This window comes from Madurella fahalii, assembly GCF_045866475.1.
Source record: "Madurella fahalii IFM 68171 DNA, scaffold_2, whole genome shotgun sequence".
NCBI lineage: Eukaryota > Fungi > Ascomycota > Sordariomycetes > Sordariales > Madurella > Madurella fahalii.
In genome coordinates, this window is record NW_027263972.1 from 1,953,934 (window position 1) to 1,975,004 (window position 21,071).

Below are 21,071 nucleotides of genomic sequence, written 5' to 3' on the forward strand. Positions count from 1 at the left end.
TCTCCCCGAACCGGTAGTCGCAGCTACCGGTGGTTCCGCCGTGATCGTTCCAGACGTCATCGGCCCGGCCGTATGTTCTCGAAAGGGCGCCAGCAGGCGCCTTCTTGATGATTGGTCACGCCCTGCAGAGGATCCGGCATGGAGCGCCGTGGAAGGGGTTGTCACCAACAGTTCCTGGTGCTCGAGATGCGATCCCGCGTCTTGAATCGCCCTGCGCCGATCTCCCTGTTAGTGACTGGGTCGCTGGAGCCCTGCATCATCCTCCCGTGCCCGAAGGGAAATCTCCAGTGAGATTTCTGTCTCCTACCCGGACGCCGACCGGACTATTTTTTTGGCCTAGTGTTCTCTTTCCCCACTCACATTAAGTGTGAGCATCACGGATCGTTAGGCTATGCCTTGTGAGGGAGCTTTCTCCTAGATGTTCTCTCCTAGGTGCGCGTGGTCACGAATATCTTGCTGAGAACCCCCCAAAGCCCTCCGAAATACGAGCTTGCGTAATTGCTCCTCCATTTATACTTCATCGCTAGGTGCTGCACCTTGCGGTCGCTAGACACTTGTGGCAGCAGCGACGATTTACTTGATATTGGGGGAGTGGGGGCAACAAGCTTATTCTCTGGCGACAAGATTCTTTGTCGGTCATACGAGGTGCGAATCTGACTAGAGGGTGTCAGCTCCGAGTTCCAGACCGGATAGAGGGACAGCTTTTGATCCCGCTGGAAACAAAACATTGCGTTGGTTGCGTGGCCTATTGCAGGCCATGGAGAAGAGGGGGTGCGGTAGGCGCCCGAAAGACACATGGCAACCGGCTGCCATCACTTAGGACATCATATATCGTACCGTTTGTGTGGAGGAGATTGGAGGCTCCGAAGTTTACATGGTGTCTGCTTCGGAAACCTCTTTGTCTGGACTACCCCATCATGAGGAACCGACCGGCATGCGATACCCAGCCTCACACTGATGGTCGTCTGCGTTGGGTGCATGGTGCAGATAACAGATCACTATTACAGTACTGCAGGCGGACGAGGAGATAAGATATGTGAGTTAGTCCCGGGCCGTGCTAGCAGATTTGGCGCTCCCGAAGTCAAGTGCTGGCCTTGACAGGACCTTGGAACTTCGCTCGCCAAGAGAAAATGAAGTCTGGATGGGAAAGGGAAAAAAAAAAAAAAAAAACCATTGCCGACCCGCTGATGTGGTTGGCTGCAATACGCAACTGTGAGAACAGAGGGTGTGAGTTACCTTTATCATCTACGCTCATCCCCCCCTACCAGATTCTAATCAACTGGGCTGGCTTCTCCGAGCCATCTAATCTTATCTTTGCATAGTTATGCGCAATCCCGCCCCGTTTATCACGCCTTCTTGATCGAAGAAAAGTTTTCTCTTGATTGTCGCCACTTTCGCTTGGCAGGTGAGTTTTTCAGGTTATGTTCTGGGCTCCCTCGGAGCCCCCGAGTCCTCGGACGACGAATTCCCCGATCGTCGGTGGGCCCGGCCGCTTTCTATTCGGCCTTAAGACTTTGCCCTCCGAACTGCCTCGTCTGTCTGCCGATTTGTTGCGGCGGCAGTCTCTGTTGTCGGGGTTTTCTCGATAGGTTGCGTTTTCAGTGACTAGCGTGTGCGCTCGTTTCCGTGAAGGTTTCTCTTGTGGGGGCACTGCAGGTTCGACATCTAGGTTGTTGTCGGTTCTGGCCGGTGGGGCGGGACGGAATGTGTGGGTGCTATGTGGTTGTGGTTGAAGCGGTTCGTGCCGGTCAGGGACAGGGGGTCTTTTCCTATGGGGGTGGGATGATAAGATGATGCGGCTTATGTATGATTGATGTTCAAAATTTTGTTTAATGGACAGGATTCTGGGACGGGGATGTTGGAATAAAAGGTGCGCAGCATTTCAACCTGCAGGTGTTCCGCTTTGTTTGGGATCCCACCGGGTCGTTACCCCTGAAAGCCCTCATCCACCACACCTTATCCACCACCTACAAGCTTCTGCTTCCCAGACAGGGTTGAGGGCATACCCACGTTTCCTTCGGGAGCTGCTGGACCCATCGGGGCCCATAGCCATTTCGGATTTTGTTGGCGTTCGACTTTCCCGGTGCCCGTCTGACTCTTGACTCTGCGCAAAATACTCACCTCGCGCAATCGCTCGCCTCGTTCCCTCGAGGTTTTGGCGCCCTGAACGACTCCGAGACCAAGGGAAGGTACCCACTCACGATCTGTGTTTCTTGGGTCGCTCTTGGACCTTTCCTGTGGTATCCCCAGTTCTTGGCTTTCCTCCGGTTCCCCGTCTTTCCCGGTCGACCTGTCGGTTACCGCTGTGTCCGCCGTTTCTGCGCTCATCTCTGTTGCTTGGAATCGCATTCAAAACTCCCTGTGGTCCGCATCTGAATCCGGGTCCGCTTTCCGCCTGCCTCTCCCTTCGTTACGTGGGAATTGGCCGTCCATCGCCTTGCGCATCGGAGCGGCGCTGTGAGAGGGGGACGGACACAAAAGGGGGAAAGAAAAGGCCTAATGAAGGCCAGCGATACCTGGCCACCCTCCCCGGCTGACTCGGCCGGGTCGGTGGTCACAGTAACCGGCGCTGGGGGTGTCTTCACTGAGAAGAAAGCCGATTCGATCAAGGGCAATGGTATCAATAGCAGCGCTGACTCGGCGCGGCAGGGCGAGCTGCAGAGGCAGTTATCGGGCCGCCATCTCAACTTCATTGCCATTGGCGGTACAATTGGAACGGGCTTCTTCTTAAGTACCGGCACAGCGTTAGTCAAGGCGGGCCCCGCGGGATGTCTGATCTCATACGTCTTTGTTGGCACCATGTTGTGGTCTGTCATGGTGTGCTTGGGGGAGATGGCGACGTATATCCCGACTGCCGGGGCGTTCTCGGCTTACGCCACGCGGTTCGTTGACCCGAGCCTGGGCTTCGCCGTGGGGTGGCTGTATTGGTTCGGATGTGAGTCCCTCCTCGGACGGAGCGCGCGCAAGTCGGTTGCGACTATTACTTTGGATGGGCGCTGACGAGACGGCCAAACAGGGGCCATCACATACGCCCTCTCACTCACGGCGTCGGGGCTCATTATCCAGTATTGGAATAGAAGTGTCAACATCGGCATCCTCATCGCAGTCTTCTGGGTCGTTTTCACACTTGTCAACTACCTCCCCGTCGGCATCTACGGGGAGCTGGAGATGTGGCTATCGAGTCTCAAGGTCATCACCATCTTTGGATTCATCATATTTGCCATCTGCGTCGCCGCCGGTGCCGGTGCCGGCCAGGAAGGTGTCCTAGGCTTCAAGTATTGGCACGACCCAGGGCCCTTCAATGAATACCTGGTCAGAGGTGGGACGGGCAAATTCGTCGGGTTCTGGGCCGTGATAATCCAAGCCGCGGTTGCGTACCAGGGCGCAGAGCTAGTAGGTGTCGGCGCTGGCGAGGCGCGCGACCCTCGCAAGACCGTCCCGAACGCCATCAAGGTTACCTTCTGGGGCATCATCGGCCTCTTTGTCATTACCATATGGCTGATGGGCATGGTCGTGCCATCGAACGATCCGAATCTGCTGAGTGGCTCATCGGACGCGTCGGCCTCGCCACTCGTCATTGCCGCGCAACGCGCTGGCGTCAGGATCCTGCCGGATATCATCAACGCCGTGTTGCTGACGGCCGTCTTATCCGCTGCCAACTCGAACGTCTACTCCGGCAGCCGTGTGCTGGTCGCGCTCGCCGAAGAGGGTCAGGCACCGGCGTTTCTGAAGAGGACGAACAGGAGGGGTATCCCAACCGTCGCCGTCGCCGTCACGGCCGCATTCGGATTGCTCGGGTTTCTGAACCTCTCCGCCGAAGGAGGCAAGGTATTCAACTGGCTACTCAACATCAGTGCCGTGGCCGGCCTCACGACCTGGGGTAGCACGTGCTTGTCACACTTGTGTTTCATGCGAGCGCTCAAGGCCCAAGGAATACCGCGGTCTGAGCTGCCGTACATCTCGCGCTTCCAGCCGTACACGGCCATATACGGACTGTTCTTCAACATTCTGGTAGCCCTGACGCAAGGGTTCACGGTGTTCATCGAGTGGGACACAAGCGACTTCTTCGCGGCCTACGTCAGTCTCATTCTGTTTGCGGTGTTGTGGGCTGGGCATAAACTCTGGTACAGACAGCCTGCCGTTCGCCCGGCCGAGGCGGATCTCGTCCGTGGACGCTATGATTCACATGAAGAGCGGGCTGCTGTTGACGGCGGGGTATGACCAAGACTTGAAGACCACCCTCGGTGGTTAAGATAGGATCCCGCAAGACGAAAACGGGATGGACAAGGGGGCCTGTGACATGGCCATGGGAAAGAGCTGGCGAGACGGACCGGCAACGCCCTTAAATTCATCTCCGAACCCGAAGCTAAACGGCGTGTATGATATAATATAATGGCATAGCGTGCATGATAGCGATAATAGCTTATTATAACACCTGGTTGTTTCCAAGACGACATGGCCCTCGGCATTTAGAGGACCATGTTCCAGCTGACCTTCTTGCCCCTCATCATCGCCAGAACACCTACGGGGAGGAACTGCTTGTCGACAAGACTCAGCCCACCGAAATTCTCCAGCAGCTCCTTCGAATAGAGTTGCAGGAACCATTTCTTCTCCGAGTCGAGCCGGACACTGTCGGACAGGAAGTCGACAAGCTCGCCCTCTACTTCCTTGCTCAGTGCGATCTCCTCCGTCTCGGGGACAGAGACGAGTTTTTCGAAAGTACTGAGGAATTTCGGGCTATCCCGTTCACGGAACCGGCTGAACTCTTCGAGCGGGAAGAAAGTATTCCTCTCCGACTCTGGGACGGCCGACACCTCGGACAAGTCCTGATCCGGGTACAAATGGCGTAGCCGGCGGCGTAGAATTTGTTCGTTACACGCTTCAAACCTTTTCTTGGCTGCCAGGTACGACTCTCGCTCGCCTTTAAGGAACTCATTGATAAGGTCCTCGGGCGTCTGAGTAATCTTGTTGCGGACCAGGAACAAGCCTACGAATGGGTTCCGCAACGCCAAACCGCCGAGTTGCTCTGGCAAGAAGATGAAAGAATCGGGGAGGTCCGAAACGCCGAAGCGATCTTGGATCATTTTTTTGACTAGCTCAGGGGCGTGGTCAGTCTGATTTAGTCATCTGGGAGCAGTGCATGAGAAGCGGTGCGGCTTACCGTGTTCGACCACACTTCCCCCCTTCCCGTTTGAGCCAGGGAACAACCTCTGCAACATGTCTCGGTACGTGTTTAGGACCTCTTCGACATGGTCCCGCCCAAAGCAATACGCCGGCTCGCCAAAGGTGTGACTGAAGAACCGGCCGATGCAGCTATTCCATGTCTGGACCCACGACATGACGCTTTTGCACTCGGTTAGCTGCTTCTTCAGCTGATCGACGTGCGCCATGACGAGCTTCTTGTTGACCACCCATTTCCCGGACTGCGAGTCGAGAGAAAGGAAGCCGATGTTGACCGAGCCTGCCGGCAGCATCTCGGCAACCTTTGCGTCTCTCTTGCTGCTCCCTGGAAGGTAGACAGAGCCCGTCTTGCTCTTATTAAACTCGAGACCGAAGATCTTGGCGAAGGACTGCATGCAAGACCATGCCTGGGCGCTCCTCTCGGGCTCGCCCACAAGCCAGATGTCGTCGTGCAGGCGGTACAGCAGGATGCCCGTCTCGCGATTGACCGCGATATCCATGAAGAAAAGCACTAGCTCTCCTGTGAGCTTCTCGGAGGCGTGCGCCATCGGGACGCCCCTTTTGCGGATGCGTGGGCCGAGCTGCGGACGGTCGTCGGATGCGGCGTCCAAGTTGAGCGGAGACTCCAAATACTTCTTGAAGAAGTCGATCCAGTCCTGGCCGAATCCGACATACTGCATGACAGCATAAACGGTACTATGAGAGAGACCTGTTGCGTACCTGGGCCGAAGATCTGGTTAGCTTGAGCTGCTTGCTTGATGGAGCGAAGGTTCTCACCACTGCAAATCCGTCTGGACGAGAGCAACGCCGGCCCCGGGGTCTGACCGATTATCGTGCGTGATATTTCGGAGACGATGGACAATCAGCTCCGAAGTAAGCCGCCGCAACAGCTGTTGCTTGATACCTGACCGCTTCTGCGGAGGTGCATTCACGTCCACAGACCGGCTATCGTCGCTGTCATCATCGTCGTCGTCATAATTGTTGTCGCCGTCGAAGAGCGAGGTTTCAGTGGTAGGAAGCTGGGAGAGGAAGAATGTATCCAAATACTCTGTTTTGCGCCGTTGCTCGAGGTTGTGGCCGTATACGTCGCCGGTGTTGAGATAGTAGCGACGCCTTTGGGATTCGTCCGGCGACGGTGCTTGGTGACCGTCAAGGTCTCTGGCGCAGACGTCCGACATGAAAGACTTCAAGGCCGGCTTGATGATGTTGCACAATCTGATTCCGATATACTGGACAAATATCATCTGCAGGATATCATCGTCGGCCCAGATACGGTATTTGCCATTCAGACCAGCGCGCGGCATGACCCGAATGCCGTCTTTGCCGGCATCCCAATGCCATTGCTTCAAGTCGGAGAAGCGCATGTTCAGAACATCAGCAATTTCGGCCTTTGCCACCTCGCTCTCCAAGAAATCGCGCAGGATAGCTTGCTTTTCGTCGCTGAGGATGTCTTCGGTCAGAAGGCCCTTGATGCAGCTGGTGAGGGACTCCTCATTGAACGGGGCTGTTTCAGACATAAAGTCCGAGCTGGCGTCGGCGATCTTCTCGCGCAGATCCTCAAGGGCCTTTTGACTTTCCTCGTCAGGGAACAAGCGGTCGAGGAAACTTCGGATCTCGCCCTCGTCGGTTTCGAGAGGCTCAAACACGACAGATTCGAACCTATCGACGAGCTCGCTCAACCGCTGGCGCTGGCGCTCAACGAGCTCGAAGGAGTCATTGTCTGCATCGTCGGTCGTGGCGTGTAACGGCTCGGGTTCTGGCTGGTCCATCCATTCTGCGATGGGCACAGTTAGGATGTGCTAGGCACAAACGTGGGGGCATGGAGCAGCATACCAGTCAAAAGACGGGAATACAGATGAGCCATGTCCAACTTCCGGCTCTGGATGTCAAGCTTGGCACGGAGTTGGTGGTTGAAGCTGGCCAGCTGGGACATGGGAATCGACGCATCGTACCGGGACTGTGCCAACCAGCGCTCAAGATTGGTGAGACCCGGGTCTTTGGCAGCTGCTGGGTAGAGTTCCCTGACAGCGTCGACGAGACAGGCAAGACGGTCTCGCTCATCAGCCGCCGCATCGGCCTTGTCAAGGTACTCGCGCTTGCGGTCCTCATAGGACTTGTGGCGGGATTCTAGCTCCCGGATCTTGCTGAGCGTGATGCTCTGCAGCGTCTTGGACAAGACCGACTTAGGTGATGCCATGGTGCGGAAACGAGTCGATGATCTCGGGGGCGGGATCGGGTTAATGGTGAGGAGCTGCGGTGTCTGGACGGACAAGAATAGTCGACAGATGATCGCTGAGCTTCAGAGATCTTATATCCAACTCGTGGAGCTAAGCTAGTCGAGAGTAGCTCTGGGGCAGTCCTCAGCCCCAGGCAGCACGACCGCGCCCAGACTCGAACCCCACGGCAGTATCGCCATCCTAACGCTGCAATATCCTGCCGCATAGGGCAATGATATCTGAGAAGGGGGTCTTGGTGCCTGCAGCTCACGAGCTTTAGTGGTGGTGCCAAGACACACCGAAAGCAACCTCAAGGCAGCAGCTGTGGGGCTGCGAGCTTTGAATACAAGTGATAGGAGTATCGTAGCTTGTTGTGTAAGTTCATGGTTCGCGGAGCTTACCCGAACGGAAATACATGTGTAACCCGAATCCGTGGCAATTCTAGGGCCGTTGGCCATGAACCTGGGATGCAGCAGGCCCGAAGGCTTGCAGAAAGCCTGTGTTGCTGCTTGTGTCGTCCAGATCTCGGCGAGCAAGAAAGTTTGAATTTGGTCCTGATGCACTGTGCTGGCTGACCTGTCCGATTTCAGCGGAAGCACGCTAAGCAATCAGCGGGGGGGCGGCACCCGGTAGCCGAGACAGTGTCCGTATCTCGAGCTCTGACGACTGCAGTATCCCTTCTCATGATCATGTCTCTCTTCGGAAACCGGGATACAGGCATTCATGCGCTGCTAAACCGACCACGGCCTGGGAATCTGGGGGCACTGCTTGCACAACCGTGCATTTTCTTCTCTCACAAGCTTCTATAACGTTACCTGTTGACGTGTTATTCCCGCGCAACCTCTTGTCGACCCCGTTCCCGTCGTGTGTATCTAGTACATGCACAATAACCAGCATCAGCTCCCGAATGGCGATATCCTTATCTATGCCAGCGAACTTACGTAGTCCCGAACCTTGCGGGAACTTCAGGCCACAGTGACATGGCCGCGTTCCCAACCGTACCTCGTCAAGATCGCGGTCGCTGGTAACCATGACCTGCTTCTCAATGCTAGCTGGGGCGATAGTGCTACCGTAAAGGCGGCTTCTGAGCGGGGAAGCGATTGATTTGGGGGCCATCAACTATTCGGAGGATACGGTGACCACCATTACCTACACCAACGGCCGCCAACTACGCGTTTACAGTAGCCCTCACACCCCGCCATGGTAACTGGGCGTTCCAGTATCCCTGTGGCGAGAACGTGTAGGCGGGAGCAACACCACAGGGCATCGATGTGCTGGTGACGCACGGCCCTCCGCCCGCGCATCTCGACTTGCTACGGCTAGGCTGTGTGCACTTGTTGCGGGAACTCTCGCGGGTTCGTCGGAGACTGCATGTCTTTGGGCACCTGCATGAGGGCGCGGGCAACGAGTGGCTGCAGTTTGATGGGTTACAGGGCGTGTATGAAGGCATTCTGATTGCCAGCGGCGGGACTCTGGAATTTGACGAGGACGGTAAAGGAGTTTATGCTGGCCCTCTCGGGTTCGGCTGCCGAGGCGAAATGCTTGCTGATTAACGCGATGATGGTAGGCGGTCTACGGGACGATGAGTGGAGGTGCCCGATCAAGGCATTCCAATGATACTTCGAAAGACCTCCGGCGCATCCCTCCTCGCACAAAAGTACAATCCCCTTAACCAATCTCCTCCACGAGCAGTACACGAGGTTTCCCTACCACAATATCCATATTTCTCCTGATGTCTCTTTCTAGCTCTTGTTGTCCTTGTCCTATAAGGCCACAGTTTGCGTCAGCGCTGGTGCCTTGGCAACATAACTCAGTTCTCCCTTGAATATTTTCCCCGCTTCTTCCGCTTGCTTCTCCTATCGGCCCAGCGATAGTGGCTAGGATGCCGTGGGCAGTTAAGGCTCGACCGAACGATTGAACACCGAGTACACAGCTAGACGACACGGATGGCATAGCGCACCCGGCCGCGGCCCGTAGGATCCGGAATGCGAGGCACGGTGCATGGTGGATGTGAGTAGAGTCTCTTCTAATCATTCTCAGGAAGGCTAGGCACTCGAATGGGCCCATTCGGAGGGCCAATCCTAAGAGTTCGGATAGCTACTTAGTTATATCGAGATACCGCCTTCTTATTTTTTAAATTGTTTTCTTTTTTCTTTTCTTTTTCTTTTTTCTTCTCTCCTCTTTCCTCGTCTTCTTCAGTCTTTTTCCCTTCCATTTATCTTTTTCCGTCTCTTCGTTTATTCTTTCTTTCCCCCCCCCTCCGCTAACCTGGTAATCCACTAAACAAGCTCATCTTAGTGGGGTCAGTTGCGAGCAAGGGGGTTAGTGGGGCATCTCCTTGCGGTGTCCGACTGTCGGACCGCAGCTTGATCGGGCCGCGATGTTTGTCATTGTTGACAGTCGGCGATGCGGTATGTGCGACGCCGGCGGGGCATTAGTGTGCCTCCGAGATGCTGCCGAGATTTGTCGCAAAGCCAACAAGCGATTCTCGACTTGAAGAGGGAAGCCCCGGTCCTCGCTCTAACCGGCAGGGTAAAATGATGACTGCAGGTATTCCGTAAACACTGCCACGACCGTGTAGGAATCTTCAGGCCCAAAGATTACTAAATCAGCACAGCTCCTCAGGCGGACGATTTGGGACCAAACACATACACCATTGGGTACCAAAGTTACACGGGGTGAGTAAGTGGCTGACAGAGAGGGGTCCGCTTAAGTTTTTTTCCCCGCCAACTCCGCGAACGGCGGGAGAGCTTCCCACCACCACGACCAAAAAAAGCCCACTGCACTGATTCCCAAGGGTCGACCCAAACCACAGCTCTGCCTGCTCACCTCGTCGCCGAAACTGCAGGCGTATGCCGGGCCCAATCGAGCCCCCTCGCACAGTCTGAGAACAATGGCAGGCGCCAGCGGCTCTGGTCCCACGCGGATCGCCATCTTGGGCAAAGAGGATATCGTCGTCGATCACGGCATCTGGCTGAGCTTTGTGACTCACGACCTACTCGAGAACATCTCGTCGTCTACCTACGTCCTCATCACCGACACAAACCTCTTCCCCCGCTACGTCCCGCCCTTCCAGGCCGTCTTCGACAAGGCTGCTCCCAGAGATGCCCGTCTCCTCACCTACGCCATCCCGCCCGGCGAGTACTCCAAGGGCCGCGAGACCAAGGCCGAGATTGAGGATTGGATGCTGTCGCAGCAATGCACTCGCGATACTGTCATCATTGCCCTCGGCGGCGGCGTCATTGGTGATATGATCGGATACGTCGCTGCCACCTTTATGCGCGGCGTCCGGTTTGTGCAAGTCCCGACGACGCTGCTCGCCATGGTCGACTCATCCATCGGTGGTAAGACGGCCATCGACACCCCCATGGGCAAGAACCTGATCGGGGCGTTCTGGCAACCGCGCCGCATCTATATCGACCTCGAGTTCCTGGAAACGCTCCCGGTGCGAGAGTTCATCAACGGCATGGCCGAGGTCATCAAGACGGCCGCTATCTGGAATGAGACCGAGTTCACGGCCCTCGAAGAGAATGCCACGGCAATACTCGAGGCTATCCGGTCCAAGTCGACAGGCCCCGCAGGCCGCCTCGCACCCATCCGCCACATACTAAAGCGCATTGTTTTGGGGTCTGCTCGTGTCAAGGCCGAGGTGGTATCGTCGGATGAGCGGGAGGGCGGACTTCGGAATCTGCTCAACTTCGGGCACTCGATCGGCCACGCTTACGAAGCCATCCTGGCCCCCCAAGCCCTCCATGGCGAGTGCGTTGCCATTGGGATGGTCAAGGAGGCTGAGCTGGCCCGTTTCCTTGGCGTCCTCCGGCCCGGTGCTGTTGCCCGTCTGACCAAGTGCATCGCAAGCTATGACTTACCCACTTCTTTGCATGATAAGCGCATTGTCAAGTTGACAGCTGGCAAGGAGTGCCCCGTCGATGTTCTCCTGCAGAAGATGGCAGTTGACAAGAAGAACGAAGGTCGGAAGAAAAAGATTGTACTGCTCTCGGCCATCGGGAAGACCTACGAGCCCAAGGCGAGCGTGGTCGAAGACCGGGCTATCCGGATTATTCTCTCCCCATCCATCCGGGTCACGCCCGGCGTTCCCAAAGGTCTTTCTGTTAGCGTGACCCCCCCCGGTTCCAAGAGCATCTCAAACCGGGCGCTGGTGCTGGCCGCCCTCGGAGAGGGCACGACGCGCATCCACGGGCTCCTGCACTCAGACGACACTCAGTACATGCTGACTGCCATCGCCCAACTCCAGGGCGCAACCTACTCGTGGGAGGACGCCGGAGAAGTGCTCGTTGTCAAGGGCAAGGGTGGCAAGCTGCTGGCTAGCGAGGAACCTCTGTACCTCGGCAATGCAGGCACAGCGTCACGCTTCCTCACATCCGTTGTCGCGCTCTGCTCGCCTACCACGATATCTTCTACCGTCCTAACAGGCAATGCGAGGATGAAGGTGAGGCCCATCGGTGCGCTCGTAGACGCCCTACGATCGAACGGAGTGGGTGTCAAGTACCTTGAAAAGGAAAAGAGCTTGCCGGTGCAGGTGGATGCGGCCGCCGGGTTCGCCGGCGGCGTGATTGAATTGGCCGCCACTGTTTCGTCGCAGTACGTCTCGTCAATCTTGATGGCCGCTCCTTATGCGCACAAGCCCGTCACGCTCCGGCTGGTAGGTGGCAAGCCGATCTCTCAGCCTTACATTGACATGACCATTGCCATGATGGCATCCTTTGGCGTCCAAGTCGAGAGGTCATCCGAGGACCCTAATACTTACCACATTCCTCAAGGCGTCTACAAGAATCCCGCAGACTATGTCATCGAGAGCGACGCTAGCTCAGCGACGTATCCGCTGGCCGTTGCTGCCATAACCGGCACGACTTGCACCATCCCGAACATCGGCTCCAAGTCGCTGCAAGGAGATTCCCGATTCGCTGTTGAAGTCCTCCGACCGATGGGCTGCACTGTGGAGCAGACGGACACGTCGACCACCGTCACCGGGCCCCCCATCGGGACGCTCAAGGCGATCAAGCATGTTGATATGGAGCCCATGACCGACGCCTTCCTGACAGCCTCTGTGCTTGCCGCCGTCGCCTCGGGAACCACCCAAATCACGGGCATCGCCAACCAGAGGGTCAAGGAATGCAACCGGATAGCAGCCATGAAAGACCAGCTGGCCAAGTTTGGGGTACACTGCCATGAGCTCGAGGACGGCATTGAGGTGACGGGCAGACCGTACAAGGAACTCAAAAACCCCACCGAAGGTATCTACTGCTACGACGACCATCGCGTGGCCATGAGCTTTGGCGTCCTGTCTACCGTGTCTCCGCACCCAGTGCTCATTCTCGAACGCGAGTGCACTGCGAAGACATGGCCGGGATGGTGGGACATCATGTCCCAGTCGTTCGGTGTGCACTTGGAAGGAGAAGAGGACCCGCACGCGAAACGCGCTGTCAAGACATCACGCTCGGGCACGGACAGGTCCATTTTCATTGTCGGAATGCGCGGGGCAGGCAAATCTACGGCTGGCCGATGGATGTCCGAACTCCTCAAACGGCCCTTGGTGGATTTGGATGTAGAGCTGGAGAGAAGAGAAGGGATGACGATCCCTGAAATCATCCGCGGCGACCGCGGCTGGGAAGGGTTCAGGAAGGCTGAGCTCGATCTCCTCGAAGATGTGATCAAGAACCAGTCCACGGGCCGCGTCTTCTCCTGCGGTGGCGGCCTCGTCGAGACGGAGGAGGCGCGTAAGCTACTCATCTCGTATCACGAGAATGGTGGTTGTGTACTCCTCGTCCATCGCGATACCGACCAAGTCGTTGAGTATCTAATGAGGGACAAGACGCGCCCGGCCTACTCGGAGAATATCCGGGAGGTTTACTATCGCCGCAAGCCCTGGTTCCAGGAGTGCAGCAACTTCCAGTACCACAGTCCGCATCTGGATGGCTCCAAGGTCCTGCTCGAGCCGCCGGCAGATTTCAGCCAATTCCTCTCCGTTATCTGTGGCCAGTCTTCTGCGCTGGAGGATGTCCTTGCGAAGAAGCATTCCTTCTTTGTCTCATTGACCGTCCCTAATGTCTCTACCGCACTCGACATCATCCCGGAGGTTGTTGTCGGGTCTGACGCCGTCGAGCTACGCGTGGACCTGCTGGAAAGTTATGACCCGGAATTTGTCGCGACTCAGGTTGCACTTCTCAGGTCGGCCGCAAAGATCCCCATCGTCTACACGGTACGCACGGTCAGCCAGGGTGGTAAATTCCCCGACAATGACTATGAGCTCGTTCGTCAGCTATACGAAGTAGGTCTGCGGACAGGAGTGGAGTACCTCGACCTTGAGATGACAATGCCCGAGGACATTCTGCAGGGCGTGACCGACAGGAAGGGCTTCACCCGCATCATTGCGTCGCACCATGACCCCCAACGCAGGTTGTCATGGAAGAATGGGAGCTGGATCCCGTTCTACAACAAGGCATTGCAGTACGGCGATGTGATCAAGCTTATCGGCGTGGCCCGTGACATCGCTGACAACTTCGCTCTCGCCAACTTCAAGGAAAAGATGCTAGCCGCGCACGACACACCCATGATCGCCTTGAACATGGGCACAGAGGGCAAGCTAAGTAGGGTGCTCAACGGCTTCATGACACCGGTGTCGCACCCGGCTCTACCATCCAAGGCCGCACCTGGGCAGCTGTCGGCGACGGAAATCCGACAAGCCTTGGCCCTCATCGGCCAGCTAGACCCGAAGTCGTTCTACCTCTTCGGGAAGCCCATCGGCTCCTCGCGCTCGCCCGCACTGCATAACACGCTGTTCGGTGCGACCGGGCTTCCCCACCGATACTCGCTCTTCGAGACGGACAATGTCTCCGACGTGCGGGACCTTATTCGGTCCCCGGATTTTGGCGGCGCGTCGGTAACTATCCCACTTAAGCTCGATATTATGCCCCTGTTGGATCAGATCTCGGATGCCGCGCGCGCCATCGGCGCAGTCAACACCATCATCCCCGTGACCAACCGGACTAGCAGCGGTAGCAGCGGGGACAAGCCAGCGCTCCTCCTCGGCGACAACACCGACTGGCTAGGAATGGTCTTTTCGCTGCGCGCAGCGGGTATCGTCAAGCGCACGCACACATCTCCCGGCTCCGGCATGGTTGTTGGGTCGGGCGGGACCACGCGTGCCGCGATCTATGCCCTGCACCACCTCGGCTACTCCCCCATCTACGTCGTCGCGCGGACACCGGAGCGGGTCCAAGAGCTGGCCGATGGGTTCCCGGCGGAGTACAAGATCCAGAGGCTAGCTACGCCGGAGCAAGTGGCGGCGGCCGGGGCCGAATCGGCCTTGCCTACCGTTGTCATCAGCACCATCCCCGCGGACAAGCCCATCGACCAGGGCATGCGGGAGGTGCTGGTTGCCGCGCTGAGGGAGAAGGCGGAGAATGTCACCAGCCCGCGCGTGCTGCTGGAGATGGCATACACACCGAGGCACACGCCGCTGATGCAGCTGGCTGAGGATGCTGGGTGGAAGACGATCCCTGGGTTGGAGGTGCTCGCTGCGCAGGGGTGGTATCAGGTATGTTTTTGTCTACATTACATCCAAAACGAGATTTTGAGTTTTATTGCGAAAGCGAGGCGCTCTGCTAACGCGGCTGGTGTGTTCTAGTTCCAGCTCTGGACGGGGATCCACCCGCTCTATGCCGATGCTCGCGCGGCTGCTGTGGGGGATGAGGCTGTGTAAAGGGCCGGCTAGGATGGGGAGACGGGTTAAGGGGGGATTTGCTTGGCTGATCAACTCTGCCGTGTCACATCTAGACGTTACTCCCTGGGGGTGGGAAGGGGTTTTTTTGAAGGGGGAAAGATTGATGACGCTTCGTTTTGAGTTTTGATTTTTCTTCCTGGGTAGAGGAGGGAGGAGAACTAAGTGGTAGGAAGTTCAGTGCCCATCCAAAAACCAAGCTAGGCGAGTCCCGCAAATAGATCGCTTTTTGATGCGGAACTTGAGCGAGTTGCTTGCTTACCTCACAGGGCCTTCCGCATTCGTAGTTGTTTTTTTTTTTTTTTTTTTTCCCCAGTGCCATATTTTCCTCATGAAACAACGTGCTTGGGTTCGGTAAGTACGCTGTCTCGGATCCCGCAAGTCTGTTGTAGGTACCGTACGCTCCACTCTCACTGTATACAATGGCTAATCCATACGGTCGACACTCCGGGCATACCTCATCGACCTTCATTCTCGATATTTGGGTGGTCCATGGAATAGGTCATGTATGTCGCCAACACATACACACACACACACACACACTGGCACAAATACACACCCCTTTCGCTACCGTTGTAACAGCCAGTCAAGTGTTGTTCTTGATTTGTCTGCCCCTCGCTGTGCCGTCAAGATCGGCCCGGTGGTCTTGATCCGGGTGACTCGGATTGGGCAATGGGAGGACGTCGTGACGCCATGGGACATGTCATGTCGTGGAGTTTCTGGGGGTTGTGTGGGTAGGTTAAGGCCAGGGTTGGTGTTCGCGGTCCGGATCGGGATCCGCTCTGTTTGGCAGCGTGGATCAACCAAAGCTCGACGGAGCAACGAATGATCACTTCAACTACCTTAACAACCTTGCGAGCTACCCGTACCCGTCTCTGGAGCATAACGTCAGCACGCGGCGTGTGGGGAAGCCGGGAGGGCGTGTTGAGTGATGGTTTGAGATTGCCGAACAACTCGACAACCTGCCATAAGTTACGTTATGGAGAACTTCTTACCTCACGGCGCGTGCGTTTTTGCATTCTGCATGCGTGCATCCATGCATGCATGCGTACGAAGATGGATAGATCATGTAGGGTATAAGAGACAGAAGCATATGGGATGGTAGAATGATGAGGTAGTTCCAAGGACTTTGTTTTTTTCCTTTCCCATTCGGCGTAGATAATCTCCCCGCCCCCCTCCGTTTACGTCAATGGCTTTCCGTCTTTGGGTTAGTCATATACCCTCCCGTTCTTGTTGAGCACGACGATAGCATCATCGGCATCATCGCTACCACCCTTGTCTCTGTTGGGAACGAGTCCGGTCCCGCGACATGAGATCAGAAGATCTTGGTTCTGTGTGGTGATTTCGTGCGGTGATTTCGTGTGGGGAGTGGGACGACGTCACCCGAGTCCCTGCGTCACTAGATGCCCGAATTGCAGGGCCCTGCCAACAGGCTCGTACCGGTCCGCTTCCCAAACCCGGATTTGCCGGTGAGAAAATCGGTTTACACGATCGTTATTCTTGCTAATGGTTGGCTTCACAGCACATGTCTAGAACGGACGGGATTTGGTAGTTTTGGACTAGGTATTATCGGTCTCAACCAGCTAGCCAGCTAACCGACCCAGGGCTACGCGAATCATACAGCATTAGCATCTAGATACATTAACTTGAGCTACACTTCAATCTCTCTCCATCATCGCCAGTTGTTTTGAACAGACCTCAAAACAGTCCCAGTGCCGGTGATGCATGCTACCCGCTGGTGCCCGATCAAGGCCAGAGTTTTTCCGTTGTTCCAGTTCCCGCTGAAAGCGCTGCTTTTTTTTTCTAAGCCCATTTTGTCTTTTCGTCTTATCCCAACACCAAAAGCTCATCACCATAACTCCCGAGGCAAAGAAACGCACATAGAACAACGATGCCCCGCGGGGAGAAGAAATGGACCAAAAATTGCGAGTTCCTTTCCCATGCCGTTCCATGCCATGCCGTACGTGATACAGTCTATATCTCATGTCTTGCCCTGCCTGCCGAAACCCCCAATATCATAAACGTTCATCATCACATTAAAGAAATTCCCTTTGCAGGGGACGACGGAAAGCGAAAAGAACGTAAGGGAAAAAGAAAAAAAATTACGTAGATAAAGAATAAAGACATTTGAGAAGGTAAATTGCTGTTTGCCGGCGTCGTCGTCACGGAAAAGCGGGGTAAGTCGGAGAACACCTCAGAACACTCTTCGTCGTCCCCAGGAGTCGCAGTGTCCAGCGGTTGGAGACGGAGAACCTGGGGATTCACTCAGCTGGGTGCGCGCGGAAAGCCCGACACTCGGAGCCATCGCATCAGTGACGGACCTGGCCGATCGTGCTTTGCGCCGATGACGTCATTGAATCTCATTGTGTACACATGCCATGATCGGGGCGCAGCGAGCCCTACCACTCAGATCGGCAGGGTCTCATCGGAGTTTTGTTGCGTTGGTGCGAGCGAGGACGGAGGCCCCGCGCTGCGTCGTGGAGGCGCAAGCCCAACAAAGCCCCGAATGAAAATAGCGTGGCCGGGGTACCATGTCCGGTCCCTGCATGGCAATCGCTGGGAAGTGCCAGACCCTGAGCGACGGTCGAGGGGGTGGGGGGGGGGGGGTGGTATGGGAAGGCTTGGGGGCCAATGACACGGCGCAATTGATTTGTCAATGATGCATCGCACCCCTCCCTTGCCCAAGCCATGCTGCGTCCGGCGACGTCATCGCGATGCAATCGACATCACCTTCGCCCAACCACGGCCTGACAAGCTTGGAAATTCGTGTCCATCCAAGCCCGTCTCGAGGCTTGTCCGAAAGGCTGTTGTAGAAGTTTTCGTGACATTTCCATGCCCACCGCTAAATTGCCCTACGAGTGGCTCACGCGCTTGCGGTGCTTGCTCGGAAACTCGACGTCCGGATGGCACACGCGGTAGTGCCGCGTCAGTGCATCCGCTCTGCTAAATGTCTTCTCGTCGGTGCACAGGTCGCAGCGGACCTTTTGCTTGCGCGCGTTGTGAATTGTGTCTTCGTGCCGGGTAAGGTCGTAGGGCCGTGAAAAGACGGTGGCACAAGGCTTGCCGGTGCTCGGGTTGATGCGGTCGCACCTGTGCGGTCCGGCCTGCGTATTCAACAGGCCCGATGTCATACCAGCACCTTCGGTCCGCCGTGGGCCACTGAGGCCGTGGGCTTGCCGATGACCTTCTCTCTTGTGCTTCTGCAGTAGCGCCGGCGTATCGAACCGGAGCGTGCACCCGTGGTAGGTGCAGGTATATGTGCCGCCATCTGCGTTCGTGGAAGCCGGCCGCTGCGGCGTGGCGCCGTGTGCAGACTCTGTCGCCGCCGTGTCTGCCGAGCTGACCCTCGACGTCGCAAGTGATGTGCTGCCTGCCGAAGGCACGGCGCCCTGTTGCTGCTGTTGCGGGACAAACGGGTACCGCTGCGGCACCGGGAGTCCTGCCGGCAACTGCGACGCTAGGAAGTTGAAGTTCGAGTCCATGTGTAGGCCATCGAATGCCGTTTGATTCTGCGAGGCAGCCGCCTTGGTAATGGCGTTGGCGTCGAACTCGTTGGTGTTTTGCTGGGGGAATAGCGGGCAGTTCGCGTCACCTTCGGGCTCGTGGAACTCGAGCATAGCGTCCTTGGGCGAGATTGTCTGCGGAGTAGACGTGTCTGCCGACCGCGCTATTTGATGTCGCAGAGCCTGCGCGTCCTGCATGGCCTTGTTCTGCTCCCGTATCTGCTGCGCCGATCCGAAGCGCACCTGCGAAGACCCCATGGCCGAAGGGAATTCGTGCATCGGGCCCGGGGCTAGCGGCGAACCCTGGCGGAATGGCGACTGGTCTCTTGACACTGCCGACGCTGGGGACTGCCCGGATGCCGCCAGGTGCTGGTTGTTGGCCGCCTGTAGCCGTTGGGTGAACAGATTGTTGCTCGGGGACATGGGCACTTGGCCGGGTGTTGCCGATGTGATGGTAAAGTTGGGGCTGTAGAGCTCGTCGCTGTAGACATCGGTCATGGTTCGGTCGAGCTTGGGGGCTGGGTGCATGGCTGCTTCATCCATGCATGGTAAGTCGGGTGTTTCGGAGAGAAGGTCGAAAAGACCGGAGTCAACCTCACCAATATTGTGTCTTCTGTCCTCCTCGGGATCCCCTGCCGGCGTTGCTGGGGAGTTAGATGCTATCGAACTTGCCACCGACACGGGCTGTGACCTGGCCGACCCAATCGGGTGGTCGGAGTGCGGGAGTAGGCCTCTTTCGGTCCTGCGCTTCGGCGCTGCGGCAAATGATGGATAGGTCGTGATGGCCCCGTTCTCGGCTGGGCCGTAGCTCGGCATTGTCGTATAGAAACTGTCGTGCGACACACCAGGAAACGACTTTGCCGCAATATGGTAGTTGAGGTCGTCGGCGCCAGAGATCCCGTGGAAGTTCTCACCGACCGACTCGCCCACGGCGATTTGGGGATTTGAGATGTTGTGCGAATAAGGCGACATCGGGCCGTTGGATCCCAGCGATGATCGAGAAGACTCGCGATTGTGCGAGAACCGACCGACTGACCTGGGCGTCAGCTGGCCGTTTTGAAGCCACGCGTCTGTTTGCATCAGGTCGGTGTGTGCGAACAGCGACGCGGTGGGATCTGGGAAGGAGTGGACACTTTGTGTCTCAAAGGGAAACAAAGGACCGTCGTAAGCTACCCTCGGCGCAGCAGTGGTCGGGGTTGGGATGCTGTCAAACGTAGACAAAGGCGAGGAGCCGATGCCCGAGTACCGCGAGGGCAGTGACTGCGTCGATGTCGGAGATGAGGATAGGCTGCTGAGGTCGACGTCGAGATCAAGATCGAGCGCGCTCAGTCTTTCGGTGTCAAAGGGCGCTGTCTGTCGCGCGTGTTCGTAAAAGGCGGGTTGATGATGCTGTGTTGGATGTTGGAAGATGTTGTAAGGCCGACTTTGGTGCAGTGTCATGTTGTCGAAAGCTAAGATATTGGAGAAGTCGAGTTTGTTTAGTGGCGAAACGGTGCGAAAGTCGTAGAATGTGGACGAGTCGTTCCTTTATCTTATACGACGCTCCAATACACCCGGGATGGGAAGGGGGGTGTGGATGCGTGACTAGTGGGGTGACTGAAGAGATGACGTATCGTGCAAGGGGAGTCACCCAGAGCGTTCAGTAACCCCGGTTGCAGCGGGGGCGCAGCTTCTGGTACCCGTCTTTTTGGTGGATGTACCCACGGGGCTGCACAGTGTACTGTACTTGGGGCCGGTGATAAGGTGAGGCCAGGGCCTGGGCGGCTTGGCGTGTGATGTTCAACGGAAATCGCGAGGCCTGATGCAACACTTGCGGAATTCTTGAGCGGCAGGAGAGAAGAGCGGATTTTCGGCGCAAAGGGAAAAGAGCAGGATATTTGGGTTCGGTCGAAAAACCGACAATCACCTAACACTTGCAGGCAGGTGATTAATCAGCTTTGAAGGGCATAGAGTTAGCGCCTAGACGCTCGGCAGGTAAACTCCCTTACAAACATACAGTTCGGGGCTACTTGCTTGGTCGAACAGCACTTATAACTAGGATAATAGTCAAACTTAACTTTACAACTAGGCCTTTTTTTTTTTTTTTTTTTTTTTTTTTTCACGTTGTTATTAATAATGCCTGACGACGACAGCAAAGCGCTGAGTCATGGGGCCCCTCATGAGGCCTCAACAACTCACTTGCCAATATCGGCGACCAGTGTCCGATTGACTGTCGGAGATGTCAGGCGGTGATGGTGCCCGGGCTCGCACTTTCGGACGAAGAAAGCTGTAAATGCATTTGGCGGCCGAGCAGTGCCGAGCAGCTCAAGGGTGTTGGCCATCGGGCACTTAGGACCCTCCGGCGGCCGAGGTCAACGTAGTGAAGCCATGGTGAAGGGCCCGACGGCATGGCACTTTCCCTTGGAGTGACGCTCAGAGCGCTGTCGGGTG

The 21,071-nt window shown here is 56.5% G+C and overlaps 5 protein-coding genes across 5 annotated transcripts; 3 read left to right on the forward strand and 2 right to left on the reverse strand.

Moving 5' to 3' along the window:
- Positions 1–2,499: 2,499 nt before the first annotated feature.
- Positions 2,500–4,221, forward strand: LYP1 (lysine permease; the record flags this gene model as incomplete). Its single annotated transcript, XM_071058743.1, has 2 exons — positions 2,500–2,935; positions 3,017–4,221. 2 exons carry the CDS (start codon positions 2,500–2,502, stop codon positions 4,219–4,221), a joined length of 1,641 nt encoding a protein of 546 aa, XP_070914844.1.
- Positions 4,222–4,469: 248 nt separating this feature from the next.
- Positions 4,470–7,378, reverse strand: MFIFM68171_03323 (uncharacterized protein; the record flags this gene model as incomplete). The annotated part of the gene is made up of 4 exons (XM_071058744.1): positions 4,470–5,092; positions 5,162–5,901; positions 5,959–6,955; positions 7,015–7,378. 4 exons carry the CDS (start codon positions 7,376–7,378, stop codon positions 4,470–4,472), a joined length of 2,724 nt encoding a protein of 907 aa, XP_070914845.1.
- A 708-nt stretch (positions 7,379–8,086) lies between these two features.
- Positions 8,087–9,014, forward strand: MFIFM68171_03324 (uncharacterized protein; the record flags this gene model as incomplete). Its single annotated transcript, XM_071058745.1, has 3 exons — positions 8,087–8,175; positions 8,618–8,637; positions 8,860–9,014. The coding sequence occupies 3 exons, from the start codon at positions 8,087–8,089 to the stop codon at positions 9,012–9,014; spliced, it is 264 nt and encodes an 87-aa protein (XP_070914846.1).
- Positions 9,015–10,290: 1,276 nt separating this feature from the next.
- Positions 10,291–15,120, forward strand: ARO1 (3-dehydroquinate dehydratase (3-dehydroquinase); the record flags this gene model as incomplete). Its single annotated transcript, XM_071058746.1, has 2 exons — positions 10,291–14,955; positions 15,046–15,120. The coding sequence occupies 2 exons, from the start codon at positions 10,291–10,293 to the stop codon at positions 15,118–15,120; spliced, it is 4,740 nt and encodes a 1,579-aa protein (XP_070914847.1).
- Positions 15,121–17,990: 2,870 nt separating this feature from the next.
- MFIFM68171_03326 (uncharacterized protein) lies at positions 17,991–20,081 on the reverse strand (the record flags this gene model as incomplete). Its single annotated transcript, XM_071058747.1, has 1 exon — positions 17,991–20,081. One exon carries the CDS (start codon positions 20,079–20,081, stop codon positions 17,991–17,993), a length of 2,091 nt encoding a protein of 696 aa, XP_070914848.1.
- Positions 20,082–21,071: the final 990 nt, after the last annotated feature.